The sequence below is a fragment of the Gasterosteus aculeatus genome, chromosome 11 (assembly GCF_964276395.1).
Source record: "Gasterosteus aculeatus chromosome 11, fGasAcu3.hap1.1, whole genome shotgun sequence".
NCBI classification, from domain to species: domain Eukaryota; kingdom Metazoa; phylum Chordata; class Actinopteri; order Perciformes; family Gasterosteidae; genus Gasterosteus; species Gasterosteus aculeatus.
The window spans coordinates 14,119,727-14,140,402 of NC_135699.1; the positions used below are offsets into that span (position 1 = coordinate 14,119,727).

General features: G+C 39.8%; 3 protein-coding genes across 4 annotated transcripts; all 3 read left to right on the forward strand.

Annotated features, from left to right (window-relative positions):
• Positions 1–266: 266 nt before the first annotated feature.
• On the forward strand, positions 267–4,173 carry hirip3 (HIRA interacting protein 3). The gene is made up of 8 exons (XM_040191714.2): positions 267–431; positions 1,171–1,291; positions 1,398–1,551; positions 1,909–2,304; positions 2,392–2,564; positions 2,766–2,913; positions 3,372–3,470; positions 3,834–4,173. Exons 1-8 carry the CDS (start codon positions 289–291, stop codon positions 4,019–4,021), a joined length of 1,422 nt encoding a protein of 473 aa, XP_040047648.2. The 5' UTR covers positions 267–288; the 3' UTR covers positions 4,022–4,173.
• A 201-nt stretch (positions 4,174–4,374) lies between these two features.
• antkmt (adenine nucleotide translocase lysine methyltransferase) lies at positions 4,375–7,140 on the forward strand. Of its 2 annotated transcripts, XM_040191715.2 has the most exons (6): positions 4,375–4,490; positions 5,162–5,328; positions 5,413–5,517; positions 5,603–5,743; positions 6,078–6,128; positions 6,276–7,140. In XM_040191715.2, the coding sequence occupies exons 2-6, from the start codon at positions 5,164–5,166 to the stop codon at positions 6,504–6,506; spliced, it is 693 nt and encodes a 230-aa protein (XP_040047649.1). In that variant the 5' UTR covers positions 4,375–4,490; positions 5,162–5,163; the 3' UTR covers positions 6,507–7,140. The 2 variants fall into 2 exon arrangements, with proteins under 2 accessions (XP_040047649.1, XP_040047650.1); XM_040191716.2 differs by lacking the exon at positions 4,375–4,490 and having other exon boundaries at positions 5,018–5,328.
• A 613-nt stretch (positions 7,141–7,753) lies between these two features.
• xpo6 (exportin 6) lies at positions 7,754–20,382 on the forward strand. The gene is made up of 24 exons (XM_040190453.2): positions 7,754–8,611; positions 9,409–9,499; positions 9,783–9,895; positions 10,276–10,473; positions 10,898–11,057; positions 11,320–11,397; positions 11,567–12,095; positions 12,634–12,760; positions 12,855–12,964; positions 13,069–13,177; positions 13,347–13,439; positions 14,021–14,093; positions 14,199–14,358; positions 14,842–14,934; positions 15,374–15,518; positions 15,933–16,082; positions 16,246–16,435; positions 16,546–16,701; positions 17,520–17,634; positions 17,736–17,907; positions 18,087–18,248; positions 18,338–18,436; positions 18,680–18,910; positions 19,752–20,382. The coding sequence occupies exons 1-24, from the start codon at positions 8,609–8,611 to the stop codon at positions 19,851–19,853; spliced, it is 3,459 nt and encodes a 1,152-aa protein (XP_040046387.1). The 5' UTR covers positions 7,754–8,608; the 3' UTR covers positions 19,854–20,382.
• Positions 20,383–20,676: the final 294 nt, after the last annotated feature.

Here is a 20,676-nt window from a genome sequence, read left to right on the forward strand (position 1 = left end):
GTTGCTATGACATTTTAGTTTTTAAATATGTTGATCATTGAATACAAGACTAGATACAGGGCATCTTTGAGAAAACCATATATAATTATATATATATATATATATATATATATATATATATTATTTACCAAACCAAAATATCCAGGATCTTCCCCGTTTCCATCGTTTCGTTGAATTTTTGTATTAAAGGAGTCAGTTGTAAAAAAATAAAATAATAATGTCATTCCTTTTTCTTACATACGTGCGGTGCTCTTTTATTTTGGTAGGGCGCTGCGCATTGTGTTTCGAATGTCACATCCGGCAACGTCCTGTCGTTCAGATGCCGCCAAAAACTGCTTTAAGAAGCCACCCGCGAGCATGGCGTCAAAGAAAGAGGCGAAGACGATACGCAAGTTTGTGTGCGCGGAGCTGCGCGATGAGCCGGACCTCAGGTACTGTTTAAACCTCCAGGAGGTGTTCGGCGAAGTGTTGGTTGTGCCGAGAATAAGTGACGTTACACAGGTGTGTGTGTCGATGACAGGGAAAGTCAGGGTTTCTCAAACTGTGGGGCGCGACTCTCTGGTGGGTCAGGGTGGTATTAAAGTGTGGGGGCTTGGGGAGATTGTGAATTTTATTTTAAGAACTATATCTAGAAGTTCCCATATTGCAAAAGTGAAAAGTACACAGGCTGCTGTTGCCTCTCTCTAAAACAAAATACAGATCCAAGCTCAACATTGAGCGTGAATTGGAGGCCGTATCAAGTCTGAATCAACCCTGTTTGGAAAAGATTCTTAGAGGAAAGCAGGCTCACTGCAACAACTGATACTGCCAAAACTTGTTAGCTCTTGTTATTATGTTCAAAACAGGGAATTACAGTCACAATAAATTATTTTCTGCTAAATATTTGTTTTGCACAGATAGGACTTTACTTGCATTGCTCTAACAAGATGGTTGTACATTTTTAAAAAAGTTTCTAATGGAGCAATCTGGTTTACTTGAAAGTGACCTTACGCAGTCTAAAATGTTATGGTTTGTCTTTTACGGTCTTCACTGTATTAGAAATCAATAAAATCTATATTATTTTCAGATGTGTGTTTTCAGTATGGTCTGTGTTCAAAAATGCACTCTAATTTATGCATGTTGCTGTAAATAATCCTATTTTTATCTGATCTTTATTATCACTTATTGCAGCAAGCTGACCTTTGGGATTTTAAAAAAACGATATCTGGCACATGTGCGATGTGAAAAATTATCTCCAGAAGCCAGAAGTATCATGAAATGTGTGGTTGAAGAGGAACTGATGAAGATGCAGGTATCCGAATTTGTCCTGCAAAGTTTGTTTCTTCAAGTGTTCAAGATTTATTTCAAGGGGTAATTTTTAGTTATATAATTACAGTCATTTTTTTTTTCTCTGCCAGGACAATGACGAAAATGAAAGTGAGTTGGAGACCAGCATAAAGCCCCCAAACAAAAGGAAGAGAGAAAAAGAAAGTGACGAAATGCTAAGTGGGGAAGAAGAAGATGACGAGTCCACAGCAAAGAAATCCCGTCGTCAGTTAAACTCCTCATCAGGTAGATTTTTATTTTATTTTATGTATTTATTTAATGTGTTTAGATGCATGTAGCTTTGGTCTTTCACAGCAAGTTTTTCCTTGAAGTTGCTCAATGAAAAATGTCCTGAACCATCATCAACAGTAGGACACGGGCTGCAAGACATTATTGTACTTATCATCGATTAATCTGCATTTTCTTCTATAATTGGTTGCCCTGATTAAGAGCACACCAGTAAGTCAGTTTTTATTTGAATTTTATTTTATTTTATAAATGTTAAGTTAATACGCATCACCCACCATAACAATATCCTCGTATGTCCAACATTCATGGAAAATAAACATTTCTGATATTCTTTTCTTGTGCGGTTGATGACAGACTCAGTGGAAAAGGACAACTCCAAAACAGGAAGTGAGAGTGAGGAAGAGGAGCAAATTAATTCTGTATCTGAGGATGAAGAGCAAGTGGTCCAAAAAAAACGGCAAAAGACGAATGCAAACATTGAACAACAGCTAAGCAGTGAAGACTCCACAGATGAGGAAATGAATAGATCGAAAGACAGCAAGAGTGACGAGAGTGACGTTGAGGAAGATCCAAAGGAAATGGTAAAGAAGAGAACAAATGCAACACAGAATGGAGAGAAAAGAAGCAGCAATTCAAGTCCTGTAAAGAAAACTCCACAGAGCGATAAAGCGAATAAAACTGACCTGGATAGCGAGTCAGAAAAGCAGGACAATATCCACGACGACGACTCCTCAGACCACAGTGGGAAAGGTGACTTTTTACTTGCACATCCTGTACTCAATTTTCATTATTTTCCCGTTCCTCACTCACTTGTTGACTTATTGTTGTGTTTTGCAGAAGAAAAAACCTCAGTGGAACACAAGAAAAACAACTCTGACTCAGATTCCTCGTCACTTCTCTCGTTGGAAGATGAACCGCAAAGTGAAAAAGGAAAAACACAAGAGAAAACACAAGATGATGAAAAGAAGAGAACCTCAAAGAAAGAGCAGAAAAAAGAGAAGAGTCAAAAGGTGAGCGTCTGAGTGACGTTATCAAGCTTTGTAAACATTTAATGAGCCCTGTCCAACGCTTTATCCTGACTCTTTATGTTAAGTAAATGTGCCTCTAAATTAGCTCACCCTTTGAGAAAAAGAAGCGATCGCCATAACAATTGTGTATGTTATTGTCAGGTTAATGTTAACAAATTGTCTTTCCTCTCATTCATCCTGCAGGATGACAACAAAACTGTTGTGAGGCTCAAGCGGTACATTTCTCTATGTGGTGTGAGGCTAAATTACAAGAAGCTCCTCGACGGATGCCGCTCTGTTCGCTCCCAGGTGGCTGTTTTGAAGAAGGAGCTTGAAGGTCTTGGTGTCGATGGTCAGTGTGGGATACGTTCACCTTTCAACAGACACCACAGTTCACGCGTTATTACATTTTTTCCATTATTTGTATCATGCAAGTTATGAAGAGTAAAGGGGATCCTCGTGGCCTCCAGAAAACTAAATCCTTCTGTTCTGTTGTGGAATTTCACACGCAACGTACACAAAATTATCTTGACTTTTGCAGTGTCTGCTATAGCAAGCACCCAGATTACCTCTGGTTTGTCCTCGTTGTCTCACTTTCTACATTTGTCTTAATTTCTATCATACAGTCAAATGTTTTTTATTGGTTGTTAAAAATAGTAATGGATGTGTCCAAAAGAAAAGTGTTTTGCTCGTTTTTAAAGCTGCAGCGTGTCATCCGTGGGTAATATTAGAAACTTTCTTTTAGAATTGACACAATTTGTTTCGGACAGGGAACCATTGGTTAGTGATAGCGTGTGTCTTCTCTCACAGGTCAGCCATCTATTATGAAATGCAAAAAAGTCAGACTGAAAAGAGAAGAATCTCAGGAACTCGCTGAGCTCGACGTCAACAACATCATTGCCACAAAAGGTAACAAGTTATTTTGTTTCTTAAGTTTTGATCCCCATCCAATGTGATTTTTCCAGTTTTCTGGAAAAATGGTCTTGCGTGCAGGATGGGGTATCAGTCAGTGGGGGTCTCTGGTTTGATTGATGAGCCTGCTGAATACATTGAGTTTGGCCATTCCAGGATATTGGTGGGGAAATGATGGTAGCATTGTCAATGATGCATTGTCTGTAAATATCAACATAGTTGCCACAGTGATAAATTTATATTTTCAATTACTGATTTGTGTCATTATATTTTGGTGAGATACAGAACTGTTGACATGTAGATGAAAAATGATATAGATTCAATTAAAATATTTATTAAGATCATTTGGAAATCTCCCAGGTCGACCGACACGCAGAGGATCATTGGCATGGCAGGAACAACGTAGCCCTCCGTCTTCCACATATGTGCGCTCTCTGAACTCTGCCTCTGATAGTGATGAGGAAAACAATACACACAGAGCGCGGAGGAGAGCAACAGACTGGGCCAACCTGCAGGGCATCATCAGTGATGATGCAGACAGCAACTGACAGAACTGATTTGGCTTGATCCCTTTTCTATATTGACCTTCGCTTTGTTCAACTTTGCTGTATAAATTGTTTTGATATCATTCCATTGTATGTCTTTAACAGTCTGTAAAAATGTGTGTTAATTTTATATTTAAATAAAGGTTGTGATATTATGGAACAACTATTTTATTCTAACCAGGGAATCAACGCATTAAGTGTCAATTTTACTAAACTGTATATAAATCAGGCAACAAACACATAGGAAGTAATTACTAGGTCCAGAAGTTATACATTTGTACTGATACAATTGTAAAGCTCTAATCGTTTGAGAAATGCTGAGGAGAGCGGCACCATTTGTATACTGTTGCTTTCGGGAATGTGTGCGGAACGAATGTAACACCGCTCTTGGATATACGGAGCATTTCACAGACGGACCGGACAGTCTGTTCCGTTCCCTTATTGCGTCCGTGGTCCTCGCGCACTGCTTCAGGTCAATGAGAAATATCTTTGTTAATTACTATATTGCCTGCAGCTTGTTGCGTTTATCTACAAGTACGGCGTCATTGTGGTCTTGTTAATAAACGTGTTATTACTGTAATCAGTCGGATGACGTCTGGATTCAAAATAAAAAACAGCGTGCGTGTGACCCTCAACCTGCGGCACGCGACCCGAAGGGGACCTAAATAATCATTGTAACAGATACCCGAAAAAAACAATCCTAGCAAAGTAACGTTATGTTAGCTTCTATGTGTAGGCTGCAACACAATGGCTCATGGTTAATACAGCTTTTTAAATGATTTCATCAGTTCATTGTTTTGGTTTATCTCCTAGATTAGACATTGTTTTTTATCAAATGTCACTACACCGGTATGGGGCGAAATGTGATCACCCAACAAGGCAAACTGGGGGTAGAGGGCAAAACGCAACAAGTGGCATTGCTTTGTAATAATTGGAGGTAATTGTTTTATAATTGAAGGTATAGCCTGCAATCACTGAGCCTGACACGGTAGTACTATGCATCTAATGAGATTATATATTTATTTTTTCAAGGCCACGCCCCTCTGCCATAGAATATACAATGTCATACAACAAAAAAGATAAGACATATTACCCTGTCTAGAGTTAGATTAACTTGAACCCCAAACTACAAATGTCATGCAGGAATGGATGATGATGATGCGCCCAATGAGGCCTTAGCTGAGTTCAAGACAAAGCCCCTTGGAGGATGGGGTGTTGCTCAGATAGCTGTCGGCACTGGGCTCACCGTGTATGCCGTATGGGTGGGAATCCTCCAGCCGGGCTTCCGAAAAGTCCCTTTGAGGCTACAGGTATGATCTTCATTCCCATTACACTTTGAATAACTGTGTAGCTCGGTTGTTTTTTATATATTACGATCTTTTTAATCCTTCCAGGTCCCGTACATTCCTGCCAGCAAAGCACAAGTAGATCATGTAATGTCATTGTTCAAAGGTCGAAAGGGAGGCCTTGTGGATTTGGGATCTGGTGATGGCCGCATTGTAAGTATATGAAAGTTATTTTTGGCTCCCTTTTCTTGTGGCGGTTGGCATTTCTTTTTCACCGTGGTCATTTTCAACTCCCAAGGTTCTGGAAGCACATCGCCAGGGTTTCACTCCTGCTGTTGGCTATGAGCTCAACCCTTGGCTGGTTCGCTTGGCCAACTTCCATGCCTGGAGAGCAGGCCATCACGATGCAGTGTCGTACCGACGGGAAGATCTCTGGAAGGTTTGACATTCATCACTTGTAGCATGGCATAAGTGACACTCCTGTTCGAATGTGCAAACAGTTGCTACACCACCATTAAATGTCAAGGTTGTATTACAGTGCTGTAATTTGTCTTCGCAATAACATTAGCAAATTAGCAAATATGTATGGGGATCGGCCTAACACGCATGGTTACCTCCGTTAGATTACTATATACCTTAGTTACTTAGGTTGACTTTATTCTTCCATTAGAATAGTACCAGAAAAAAAATGTGTGATAGTTGTAGTTATGTTTGATGAAGATGAATTGTAAATGGAGTGACTTTCCAGAAACTTACCTTCTATCTCATAACAGGTCGACTTGACGGAATGCAAGAATATCACAGTATTTTTGGCTCCTAGTGTGGTGAGTAATATGATCAATCGATATAAACTAATATAAAGACCATCTCAATTTAGCACACAGCTCAGCAAAAATGCAGGAATATTTACTAAATTAAGCCTATAAAAAGTTAAATGAGATGATTTTTGTATTGTTCCTGTGTGTTCCTAGCTTTCCTTGCTGCAGAAGAAGTTGCAGAATGAGCTTTCTGATGATGCTTTAGTGGTAGCTGGTCGTTTTCCCTTCCCTGACTGGACACCCTGCAGGATTGAGGGGCATGGTGTGAACAGAGCCTGGGCGTATAGCATGCAGGCACAAAGGCAGCACACCTTAAAGAAAAATGACACGCTCACGGATAGCAACCTCAACAATGAACTTACCAAGGAGAAAGGATCCACTTGAAGAACCATGGATGTTTTCAGTCTTTTGCACTTTATTATGGCAACATTTAATCATCAATCCTGCTAAGGGGATGTAAATACTATTTTCTTAAAAACTAAGAATATTTAACCTAACTCAACTTGTCAGTTGGAATTTTTAATTTTATCAAAGTTTGAACCACGTTTGAACAAATGTTTTCCTTGAGAGCACTGTAAATCTGTTAGGTATTACCTGCCTGGTGGAGAGAATTTAAATATATCCTATCATCTATGATATTGTATACTTTGTTCAGTTTATGTCACAAAACTGAACATTATTTTAAATTATTATTTTAAGTGTTTATTGATTTGAGTCATAATTATTATATTATTATTATCACTTTAATATTTCTTATACATGTCTATATATAGTTAAACAACTAATGTGGAAATTTTGGATTCTATGATGCAGCTAATTTTCTACAGGTAAGGTGAAGACAAAATTTTAATTCTCTTGTGTGATGGTCAAAGGGACTTAGTGCTGTGGAGATGTTTTCATCTCAACAAGTCTGGACTGTATCTCTCGAGGCTCCGGATGTGAACGGTGACTATTGTTTTCATCAATCTCACAAACAGATTAAGTGAAATTGTGAATAAAGAGTACATACAATAACCATAACCGTTTCCCTTTTTCTTGATTTTTTTTGTTTTTCCCTTGTTGTCAAGGTTTAATCAACAATAAAAAACAATGATGTATTATACATTGCCCTACTCATGCATCATGTCCTGTACTCTTAATTTGTCACTTTAATTTAGGTAATGTAGCATTGGTTCATTTTGGCTTAAATTCGATATTGGCTGAAGTGACTAAACGTTTCATTGATTTCATAAATTGTGTTTTTAATATATTGTCTTTAATAAATAGTAATAATTACTCTATGTTGTGAATATGAAATGGCCAAAAGGGGAGACAAATCGAAATGTTCCTGGAGGTGCAGAGTTCATCAAATTGTGTAATAATGCTTAGAGGGTCCCGTAATGAATATGTTTTGACGGACCGTTTTCCACAAAAAAACAATAATATATGAGCATTTTACATTTTTATGGATAATAATTTATAAACCTAAATATACAAAGTACATTTGTTTTTAACTAAGCAACTGTTTCAGTTAAAACAAAGTGTTTTTTGTGTTGCCGCTTATATTTTGAATTTAGATTCACGATTTCCGTTAAAAACTTTCAGTATTTCTCCCAAAAATGCGGCAATTTCAAAAAATGTACAACGGATATCGTGCTTTTATTCTTGTGACTGATTTCACACGAGCTGATTGGTTTGTTTTACTCTGACAGCAAAAGAGGAAGTTGCGAAGCCAACCCTGTAACCAGCGAGCTAGCTGTACTCCGCCCCAAGCATTGAGAAAGGAAATAACAGGAACAAGCGCGCTTAACGTTGCATATGTTTTATTATTCGTCATATATATGACCCAAGTGTGCATTGCCACTCGCTTTGAAATTACAACCGGTAAACGCAAGTTGTCGTGACCAACCGCCACAGGAGAACGTCCGTTTGACAGCTAGCTAACACCAAAAGTATGTCTTCATCCTTCCAGGGACGCTAGCGAGTTAGCCATCCGCTGCAACGTTAGCAGCTGGATAACTTAGCTCGAACCGCTTGACACAGAAAGCTAATTAACGTTGCACGTTTCTCCAGGTTTAACTGGCGTTAGATGGTTCCACAAAAAAAACAGATTTCACATTTAACTGAACGGGAAATGGAGTCAAACGACAACGCAGATAACTGACCCAACAGTAACATTAGATAACGTGAACGTTGGATGTTTCAGTCTTAAGCCTAACGTCAACTTGGTAACTTTGGTGAAAACACGTTTTATTTTTGCACGGTAATATCGACCCGATGTCGTCGTAAATTAAGTCAACAAGAACCGTTACAGTCTAGTCGTGTGTTGAGGATCGACCTTCGCAAAGAGAACATACCATCATGAGCACCATCTGCGGTTACGTTAGCCAGCAACACCTTAGCTAACGTTAGCTACAGAACTGACGAGCCGCAGGGCTCATGTTTTCCTATTACTGTAATCAATCCGAGAACAAGTAGACTGAAGAAAGCATCTGAGCCAGCCAAACATGGTGAGTATACAATTTAAGATTATTATTTAACGTTTACCTGTGCTAGTTGTTCACTTTGTCTTCCTACCTTGCTCGCTAGTAGCTAACGTGGGTGCACGCGATTTTTGATTCATATATTTGAAAAAAGCAATATCCGACGTTGTGTTTATAGTGCTCTTAATTGTTTACGGCGTAGTTAATAGTGCATGATTGTAGTTATTACTGTCCTCCGTGTCGTGTAACGGTTTATGAGAGGCCGGCCAACGTTGTTTCACGGGATGTGACAGCTCGTTTAAGCCATTTCACGCCACCAGACGCCCATCTTGCAAAACAGAACATTTACTGCGAGTAGTGTTGAGCCTTTGCAAGTTGTAGCTTATATGAGGAATTCGGACCTGCCTGCCACAGGAGCTGCTCCTTCAAATCTCAATTTGCTATCTTGTTTGTGCTAGGCAGGGCCCTGCCTCTCCCACCTAACAAAGCCTGCTATTGGTATCATGCAACTGTTTAAATTACAAGTAGATTTGACCTGTCTTGACCAAGGCTGGAATTCACATTTAATCCTTAATGCTGAACTTGTCTATTTGAGAATAATCAGATTGCAGTGGTGGACTGTAAAATTGTCACGCTGCATGAATTATGTATTCCTGAGACAATGACCGTGCATAAGCAACAATAAGTCTTTATTGACCAGCCATAGCTGTGTGTAGGTACGGACACCATACGACTGTGACTGAATATTAGCATTTAGTGGTTTGGATCTTGCACGTTGGTCTAAATGTGTCTTTTATGCGCAACCTTTTTTTGTCATCCAACAGGCTTCAGAGGAGTCCTCACTGCGCGCACTGGAGAGCCTTATGACGGAGTTCTTTCATAGCTGCACAACCAATGAACGAAAGAGAGAAATTGGTGAGTGTGGCTTTGTAAAACCTCGTCAAATGGTTACGTTTTTTCCCCCCAAATTATATTTGGAATTGACGCATATACTGTGTTCGGTATACTGCAGTAAACTGTAACAAAGGCGTAGCGTACAGTGTTGTGACCCGAAGTTATGTGCTTTTTATACACTATGCAAGTTATTTTTGCGGTGCTTTTTTTGCACTTCCTGTGTTGTGGCGCATTCCGTTTAGACGGTCTGTAAGTGAACTACTTCATGTTCGTCTCTCATACCTACTTCCTTTTTTTTCTGCAGAAGAGCTGCTCAATAACTTTGCACAGCAGACCGGAGCATGGCGCCACTGCTTGTTCTTTCTCTCCAATACTCGGAATGAGTATGTGATGATGTACAGCCTCACAGTGTTTGAAGTAAGTCCTTGTGGTTGAAGATACGTATTTTCGGTTGTGTTGCCTGGAGCCCCCGAGCGGTTTTTATACTTTGAAAATAAGAAAGTATACAAAGATGGTTATTGTTTCACAGGCACTTGTTTCCTCATTTCATCCTGTGACATTCTATGGCCCCTAGTGATACATTTCCAACTTCTGTAATGCACAAATGAATATGTTTCATTTGAAGCATTAGTTTTGTAGTGCAAAGTGATTAATAAATAAAAATAAATCAGTGGCTACTATTCTTTTTTTATTAAATGATTCATCATTCAACGGATTATCGACAACTGTAACAAAATACTGTCTGTATAGACTGTCTCTTTCAGAGACTGCTTTGACTGCTGATGTTTTACTTTCAGAACCTGGTGAACAAGATGTGGATCGGGGTTGCTTCACAAGACAAGATGGAGATTCGCAGCTGTCTGCCCAAACTCCTACTCGCTCAGCACAAATTGGTGCCGTTTTTCATCCGGAACAAACTCTGCAAAGTAATTGTGGACATTGGTCGCCAAGATTGGCCAATGTTTTACCACGATTTCTTTACAAACACTCTCCAGGTAAGCCCGACCAAAGAAGCTCCATCTTTTGAAATGTTCAGTGTACATTTACAAGTAGAAGCCTTTGGATTGGTTCTTAAATACTTTTAAAAAGAGTTACATTAAAACAACAAGGCCACTGAATCATAGCTTCTGTAGGACTAAACAGTTGTTCTTTGAGAACAAGTGTTCCTTTATCTGTCTGCACGTCTTTGAAATGTATTTAAACTGGATGGAAGTGAACACGTTAGAAAATCAAAAAAGATAACCGTCCACATTAGAAGTTCCTCTTCCTTTTTGGAGGAATGGGTTGGCCTGAGAGTAAAATCCCAGCTGACTGGTCCTGTGTAGTGTAAATATGTTCGTAATGTTTTGTGAATGTTCTACCCCGATTCTATAATCGTTATTGATAGAGCTAATGTCTGTTAATCTCTTGCCACCACAGTTGATCCAGTCTCCATCTCTGGCTTCGCTGGGCTTGGTTATGTTGAAAACCACTTCAGAGGAACTTGCATGTCCTCGAGAAGACCTTAGTGTCGCCAGGAAAGATGAGTTGCGGAAACTTCTGTTGGAGCAGGTACCGACCGTGCTTGGACTCTTGACGGGTGAGAACAACTTTAAAACTTTATTCAAAAGGGATTTCCCCATGTGCATTTTGTTCTTTTTTTATTTCTGGTCGGTTAATAATATAATAATAACACATGCACATGGGTGTATGTAACTGAAGTTCTGAGTGAGTTAACAGTGCTTGTTGAGGATAAGCTGAATACAATTATCAAACTGGACTGCCAGTCCAAACAAATAGTTTTGGTTGAAAACCTTCAGTGTGTGTTGGTAATTGGGTTCGTGTCACGTCTTGTTTTTTAGGTATTCTGGAGACCTATTGGGACAAGCACAGTGTCATCGCCTCCACCCCTCCTCCCTCGCCCACCTCAGGGGAAAGTGGTGAGTGAATTATTCCTTTGTAAGATAGAACTGCACTTGCTTGTAATGTGGCAACAATGATTGAATTGTTTGTGCTGGTTTGTATATTTGTTTTATTAACTACTGCAAACATTTTACGAGCGGTTTGTTAAATCTTAACCAGGCCTTTTTTTCTCTTCAATCCCATCAGTGGAATTGCTGGGCAGTTTGTTTCAGGGCAGTCAGTACTCAAAGCTGCTCTGCCAGCCCATGGCAGCACTGGACAATGAGAGTCAGCAGCTCTGTTGTCTTGTTTTGGAGTGTTTGGCTCACCTGTTCAGCTGGATCCCTTTGTCCACAAGCATCACACCCACCCTACTGGCATCCATTTTTCATTTTGCACGCTTTGGTTGTGATCTTCGGACAAAGGCCAAGCCGGGATCCTTCATCTCCTCAAACTCCTGCTCTAATGGTCAGCTTAATCCGGGGACAATGCCACCAGCATCGAATGGAGGAGGGCGAAACGGACAGCAGAGTGAGGGAAACAAGGTGGATCGCGCCCGGCTCGGTGTATACGCCATGACGTGTGTCAATGAGCTCGTGTCAAAGAACTGTGTTCCAGTGGATTTTGAAGAGTACCTGCTGCGCATGTTCCAGCAGACCTTCTTCCTCCTGCAGAGGCTGACGAGAGAGAATAATGCTCATACAGTCAAGAGCCGCCTGCAAGAACTCGATGAGAGGTATGGGAAGCCTTTGGCATAAACTGAAATGTTTGCAGACTAGAGTGTATTCCATCAACAGTGACACCACAAGGTCTGCAATTGGTGATATTAACCTTTGATGTACTCTTGAGTATTTGCAATAATAAGTTGCACTGTGGTATGTCTTAGTCTTTTCTGTCCATCTCTAAACAATGCCTTTTGTTTTCACTTTCAGTTGCTCTAGCAATTTAGTTCTGTTTAACTTGTGAGAACTAGATAGAGAGAATGATCACATGCCGCCACAGTCCTCTTTGATGTTATTCATACAGTATAGAAACTGTGTATGGATGTACGGATGTCTCGTGCACGTACATATGTACACAGGCAATCCTAGACAGGCTTAACTTCGTAAGCTCACTTCAGCAGTGACATCTCAATCATTATCAAACAAGATTGATCTTTGTTGTCAAGGTGGAAACATGAAATATATTATCATGAATCCGCATTTACTAATGTATGTTTTTTTTATTTGAATGTTTTGTTTGTTTGGTTAACGTTTTCTCTTTTCATCTTGCAGTTACTTGGAGAAGTTCACAGATTTTCTGCGCCTGTTTGTCAGTGTTCACTTGAGGCGAATTGAGTCCAATCCTCAGTTTCCGGTGGTAGAGTTTCTTGGCCTGCTTTTCAAGTACACCTTCAACCAGGTAACGATACTCGTCTCGAGCAGTTGCTAATGCAGTACAGCAATTTGAAAAGGACTTGACAGATGAAAATCCCTACCTGTCATTGTTTGAACAGCCTACCCGTGACGGCTACTTTGCCTGTTTGGATATATGGAGTATCTTTTTGGATTTTCTAACAACAAAAATCAAAAGCAGACTCGCTGACAGAGAAAGTGTTCTAAATCGGTAAGGCGCTCAATCAAGTGTATAAAATGCTGCATGTTATTCATTTGTTTTTTCTTTTGTTGTTCAAAGTGCTTGTTTATCATATTTTGTGTGTGGTTGGACAGGTACAAAGATGCCTTAGTCCTTCTGTTAAGGGAAGTTCTGAATCGCATTCAGTTCCGATACAATCAGGCCCAGTTAGAAGAGCTGGATGATGAGACTCTGGATGATGACGTAAGATTAATCTACATATATTTGACTTTTCAGTTGCACATTTTTACTGTTTATTTATGTCTTGTCAATTTTGACAAGAAGTCTATTACAAAAATATTGTATTAGCATGTTTACATCTTTAAGACGGACGCTTCAAAGTCTGTGCGTTCTTTTCGATTGGTTACTATAGCAACAGACCGAGTGGCAGAGGTACCTGCGTCAGAGTCTGGAGGTGGTTTCCAAGGTGATGGAGCTGCTCCCTTCCCATGCATTCTCTACTTTGGTAAGAATTCAGTTTGGGTTTCACCTTGACATTCGGTTAAGTATAAAGGCATTTTAGAGTAGACTTCATTCCAGCATTATCATTTTAGAATTCTAGGTTGTACACATAAGCTGCGTCAGTGGATTTACCTCTGATGTGGAAAATGATTTGCTGGGTTCTTAATATAATAGAAGAATATACATCTGCTCTCTGCATGTTAGTAGGTGAGCGGCCCTGTCATTGTCGTGTCTGCATTCATCGTTTGTCTTTTGGCCATTAGGATGGAATAATCTATAAACTGCTTCTGTGTATTAGTTATAATCCGTTAATACATTCTACCCTTCCAACGTTGCTGTGTGTGGCACCGTTTCACCCTTTAGTTAAAAAAACTGTAAAAAAATGTAGTGAAAAAAGATGGTTGTAATCATTTTGAAAAATCTTTCAAATTGTACAAGATAGGATACACAACAACAACAAAGAAGATGCAAAAGAAACCAAATCTTTTCCCATAGCTGCTGATTTGATTGTTACATGTCAGGAAATGTATTCATGTAGATTCATCAGTAGCGGTCTCATCCTTTTTTTCTCTCTTCTCTCCCAAGTTTCCAGTCCTCCAAGACAATCTGGACGTATACTTGGGTTTGCGGCAGTTTATCGTCACCACCACCAGCACAAGTAAGTGTCTGTTTTTAAGACATTTTTTCTTAAGCATTCACAGTGGGCGACACTAATTAAATATAGTCAAATGTTTGATGATCTATCGCTTTGTCCTTCTTTCAGGTCGGAGGCTCAACATCTCGGCAGAGAATGATTGCCGTCGACTCCACTGTTCTCTCAGGGACCTCAGCTCTGTCCTTCAAGCTGTGGGCCGCTTGGCTGAGCATTTCATCGGGGAGGTTTTTGCTGCACGTTTTAATGATGCCCTGGCAGTGGTGGAGAGGTCTGTGCTCTAATACGCTACTAAATTATTAATAAGTTCATCTTTTGAATATGTCCATATTTCAATATATAAAACACATTCTACGATTTTTTTTTTATTCTCACAAAATCTGTTCATTATTTTCTCAATTCATTTATTGATGTTTTGGCTCACATAACGTAAGAAAAGTAAATGTATCCCATAGCACAAGATAACATCCAATGTCAACCTTTAGTCAAAGACTTTTTATGACTACAACAAATTAATCAGTCATCAAAATAGTCAACAGTTAACTAAATCTCTGTTAATCATTCAATATTAATACATCTCTACTTATTGTATGGTTGCGTGGTTTCTGGTTTGGCGTGGTGTTCAACGTTTGTTCAAAATATATTCACTGTTTTTAGAAATGCTGTTCATGTACACGTTAGTGGTGGTGGTTGATTTTCTGTTGACTGTTGCTCAACCAAAGAGGAATTTAACACCTTGTGTTTCCTTTTCAAGGTTGGTCGAAGTGACTTGTTATGGCTCTCAGACCAGCCTTTATGACATGGAGACCGCTGTGCCTTCTGTGCTCAAACCAGACCTCATGGACGTGTGAGTATTGCATGTTCACAGCAAAATGCATGCCCAACACTATTTCTATATTAGATCAGATGTTTTAAGTTTCAATTAGAAACAAAAAAATAACGCTCAGCTATTATCTAGTGCTCTTTGCACTGTAACTGACGAAATAATGAGTGAAGGGAGTGTTTGCATAAATGTTGACACTTAACAGCCTTTTTTTCCTGCATTGCACAAATGCAGAAAATTGCACAAAAGCCACTGAACAGCAGCACAAGTTCCAGAGCATTTTACAAAAAATTACAAAATTAAGCTACAGAATACAAATCTTTTTTTTTGGGCGGTCTTTATATATCTATAAAACAAATACTGAAATCATAACAAGTAATTAGGTTAAGCTTAATAAAGTAGAGGTATGTTTTATTGTGGTAATTGTGTCACCATACTCTAAGTGTGTGTTTATTTATTGCAGACATGCACAAGCTCTCGCTGCTTTGCAAGCCTACTCCCATTGGCTTGCACAGTTCTACAGCGAGGTTCACACCCAAAACCAGAGCCAGTTCATGAACCTCATCACATCTGCAGTAGATGCCAGTAGCCCACTCATCACAGCAAAGGTATCTTGCCTCATACTTATGCTTCAATATCATTAATGCGGAATCGTATTTGGACCGATTAAAAACATTTAAATAGATTATTAGTTAAATAAAAAGTGCTGTTCATGTATGTCAAAAATGTGTTGTTTCTCATCAATGAGGAAGTATGATATGTGAAATATTAACTCTTAAAACCGTGTTGTTTGCATAATATTCACTTTACGATTTTATTCATTCACATCTCGTTCATCTTGCTGAATATTTATTTGTTAAACAATTGGAATATCTTTAGTGCTCATTTCCACCTACAGTCTGATGTTTAATAATGCAAGCGAATGTTTTTGAAAACCGTAGGAGGAAGATGTTGAGCATTTGGCTGAGACGGTGAAAAGCTGAACAACATGTGGAAACCAAATGGTTTGCTTTTATTTCCAGGTACCTGAAAAGTTGCTGCTGTCAGCGTGCCATCTGATGGTTTCCATAACCTCCACAGTGCGGCCTGTGTTTTTGGTCACTTTGCCAGCTGTTCAGAACATCTTCAACCTCATTACTGCAGAAACTCAGACGCGCAGACTTCCCCAAGAGGTAAGCTTTTGTTATGCATATGAAATGTTGCGATCATTTCATTGATTTATTCAGTTTTGGACCTTTTTGACTTTTATTTCCTCCAATTTGAGAAATTCTTAAAATGTCCTGAATATATTCAGGATTGAAGTAATAACTCCTTTGTGTGTTTTTGTGTACGCAGGCTCACATGTTAGTCTGCAGGGCTTTGTCCAACATGTTGCTGCTCCCGTGGCCGAATTTACCAGAGAACGAGCAGCAGTGGCAAACGCGTTCTAACAACCACGCCAGCCTGTTGGCGGCGCTCACTCGAGAATATATGGGAATAAGAGGGACGGTGAACATTACTCCACAACAACCCGATCTGGATAACAGTCAGTATTCCTCTTGCTTTTTTCCCCCATTCTTGCTGGATTTAAAAAAAAATGATTTTACTTGCCATAATTCTTTCAAACTGCTCTAAAAAGTGTTTTTTCTACTCCAGTGAAAGCAGTGATACATCAGGCCCTGCCTGTCCTCCGAGATATTGTGGACAGCATCTCTGGGGAATCCACCAAATCGCGTCAGATCTGTTACCAGAGTCTTCAGGAGTCTGTGCAAGTGTCCCTCAGCCTTTTCCCGGTGTTTATTCAGCAGCCAGGTCGGTACCTCTCATCCCCAGTGTGGCTATCTATGTTTGTGCTAAATATTTGATTGCATTATGAAGATGATCAAACACCATTGCTCACTTTTCTGTTGCTACTTGTTCGGCCACAGGGGACTTAGGACTGTCCCTGGGTGCTTTCTGCCTGGGAAAGATATCACTCCGTCCCCTGGTTGTACATACTTTGTGGAAACATGTAAAAATAGAACAGATGCACACCATATTTAGGTTCCAAATATGTCAACATCATTTGAGTGACTACTGTAGCAACGTGTATTTTTTAATGCAGCTTATTTGCCAAATAGCATAACCCATGCCCAGTTTGAAGGTTTGTGAGCTTAATGAGCAGTGATTTACACTCCTCAGCCTTTTTTCTTTTCTTTCTTTTTTTTTTTTTTCTTCAGACACTTTTAAAAGGTTAGAGCACTAAAAAGTGTCAGATTATGTTTTATGTCATATTAAGGGTATTATACTACAATGATATTTGTAATAACGTTACCACTTGTAGCTTAGGACTATAGGAGTCTAATCATAATGAAAGGGTGATGGTCAAATATTGGCTTGATTCTCTTAATGTTTGTAATTGTACTTCCTTACTAAACAGCAGAGCCAGAAGCAATGCACATGAATGTCAAAGTCTACTTTAAAAAGGATATTATGTTGGTTAGTGAAAAAATATTTTATTTTCCCTGAGGCTTTCCCTTGTTCAGTACATCGAGTCATGCTCCGTCTGTGTATGAATACTTTCTTTTTTTTTTAAATACTGAAAACCTCAACAAACTTGCTGCTTTTTAATTGTGACTTCTTTTTCCCAGATGTGACGGATGAGATGTTGGCCTTCTTCTTGACGCTATTTCAAGCTTTGCGAGTCCAGATGGGTGTTGCCTTCACAGGACAGATCATCCACACTTTCCTCAGCATGTTCACCAGGTAGTATTTCCCGCTGTGTAGACGAGTTCAGGTTTAAATGGCATGGGGCGAACACTGAAAACACTGGTATCACTATTAACTAATATTCCTCTAACCTCCAGGGAACAGCTGACCGCCAGTATTTTGCAAGAAGGCAGTGCGGGGTGTAGAGTGGTACAGAAGTTCCTGAAGATCCTACAGGTGGTGGTGCAAGAGCCCGGTCAAGCTTTCAAGCCCTTCCTACCCAACATCCTGTCCCTGTGCATGGAGCAGGTTTACCCAGTTGTGGCAGAGGTCAGTTTCATAAATATTCATACTGCAGTTTGATTTTGTTGGCTTGATTAGCCTGCCAGCCCCTGAAAATAGTAGTAATTCTTAACTGGTCAAAACACACTATATGTATTTGTTGATGTATTTGTTTTTCAGCATTTACCAAATATCCTTGATAACATTTTTTCTTTTGTCGTTGGTAGCGGTCTTCCCCAGACGTCAAGGCAGAGTTGTTTGAGCTGCTATACCAAATACTTCACCAAAACTGGAGGTACTTCTTTAAAACGTCAGTCTTAACAAGTGTCCAAAGAGGAGCTGCTGAGGACACCATGGAAAATGAGGCGCAGTTCACAGCCGCCATGCAGGTGTGTGAATGCGTGTGTGTGCTAATTCTAGCCAGTTAATAGAACAAAAACAATCGAAGCTGTAATCACTGCTGAAATGTCTTTGACAGGCTTTTGGACAGTCTTTTCTGCAACCGGACATCCACATCTTCAAGCAGAATCTCTGTTATTTGGAATCACTCAACAGCAAGCACAAGTTGTATCACAGAGTAAGTTGAGTCATTGTTTTCAGAGGTAAATAACATCATGCAGCGGAGTTTCACTCTTTCAAAATCCAAATTTGCATCGGATACAAAGGGTTACATTTCAATCACTATCCGATCACCTTCATACTTCCCCCCTACTTGCTGAACATGTCCTCGATGAAAGGATTCAACTGTTTTGAGAGCAACATCGTGTTAATTTAGTAGGTATAGACTTCATTGTGTTTATTTTACTTTATTTTACTTTAGAAGCTTTTCCGGACCTCGATGCTCTTCCACTTCATCAACGTGCTGCTGCAGGTCCTTCTTCACAAAAGTCACGATCTTCTTCAGGAGGAAATCACCCTCGCTATTTACAACATGGCCTCAGTCGACTTTGATGCCTTCTACTCGGCCTTCATGCCAGAGTTCCTCAACGGCTGTCAGGGTGTGGACTCCGGCCAACGAGCTGTTCTAGCGCGCAATTTCAAGCTTGAACGGGTAATAATTATTTTTCTTTTTCCCACTTCACTGAATTATTGAGAAATCTCACCTTCAATGCTTATGTATGCAGTGACCTGTGGGTCTTGTTATTATTTACCTTAAAGGATACCATCCTAATTTATTTTTGGTCCCTCTCCACCATAAGGATGGCAGTTTGAGGCCCCGGCTCCTTCTGCCTGTCACATGTCAAAGTCTCCTTGAGCCGATAAACCCAAAGTTGCTCCCTGAGCACAACAAGGCAGCCCAACTTACTTATATGCTATTCGTGCTGGAATTTTAGTTAATGGGGCTCAATAGCATTGAATATTTAATATAAACTACATTTCTAATCTAAGCAGGTGTTAATTCAATTGTATTGTGAATGCATGAAACCTGCATTCTATTTAGTATCCAGCAGAGGGAGAAACTGCTACTCTATTTGATTTATTACCTCATTGAACACTATAGACATGAGTTCATAGTTTTGATCACTAGTTTCAAGTCCGGCAGTCCAACCGGATATGATTTTAGTAAATGATGGTGACATTTAGAGCACAGTTACTTGTCAGGTCGCTACTGCAGTGATTGGCGGTCAGGGAGTTTTGCCACGTTCTCTTCTTAACTTTAACCCTTTCACGGTGTGTTTTCTGTTCATAAAAACTTTTGGTCACCTAAAAATGTATTATCACTCTGTCATGTCACTTTGGGTATAAAAAAAAAAAAACAAGAGGACCAATTGGGTGACAATTCACCGCGAGCACCTGTACATTTCCATTCAATTTTTGTGTTGAATTTTGATTTCTTCTTTGCAACTTCTGTAAATTGACGTCGCTGTTCAACTTTTCTCTTCTTTCTCAAGGACCTGCCTTCGTTCACTCAAAGTGTGCACAGACTGGTGAATGACCTCCGCTACTACAGACTGTGTAATAGTAGCCTGCCGACTGGCACCATCAAGCTATAGCACAACGAGTGCTTGAACCACTCCATACATCAACTATGATCTTCAAGGACTGCCTGTGCTGACCACTTTGCCGTACGCTCCTCCTCCAATCCACCACCTGTTCGAAGTGATCGGAAGGAACCACACGCATTGTATCGTTGAGAATTTGGAGGTTGAGGATGCTGCTGATGTATTTCTTTGATGTCTACTGTAGTAGGTCGGCGCATCATTTTTAAAAAAAAAATTTTTAGCAGCGTCCCCCTAATGTGTTGCCAATGATATTTTGGCAAGAAATGAAACCCGGTCTGCAGTTGGCTTTCGCCCAGACCTGGAGCAATCTGAGCCAGGCCTTCTTTCCCACGCGTCGGCAGCAAAGCTGGGCTGGGACTGAGCACTTTCAACTCATTTTGAGTTTTTTTAAAATGTCTGCTTTTATTCATTTTGCCTTTTCATCTCCAAAGGAGACGGATTCTCAACTTAAGATCTTTCATATCATTCCATTCTGATAAAGAGAAACTTGCTTGATTAATAAAGTGCTTTTTTAGTAAAAGATTCAGGTATTGATTAATTGAATCCATGTGCCCGACCTTTGCAGTGTTGTGACCGTATTGCTTGACAGAATAATGGTTGTATGAAGAGATTTGAGACTTAACTGTATGTTTACGCTGTACCGCATGCACCCATAATCAAATAGATTCCAGTCCCTAAGGGACTAAAGGGTAATACAAATCAGATTCATTTTGAGAAATGCTCATCACGTGATTAAAAGACGGGACGCATCAACAGAGGAAGAACGATTAAGTCTTCACAGTAGGTGAAACACCTCAACAAACTCGACATTCAA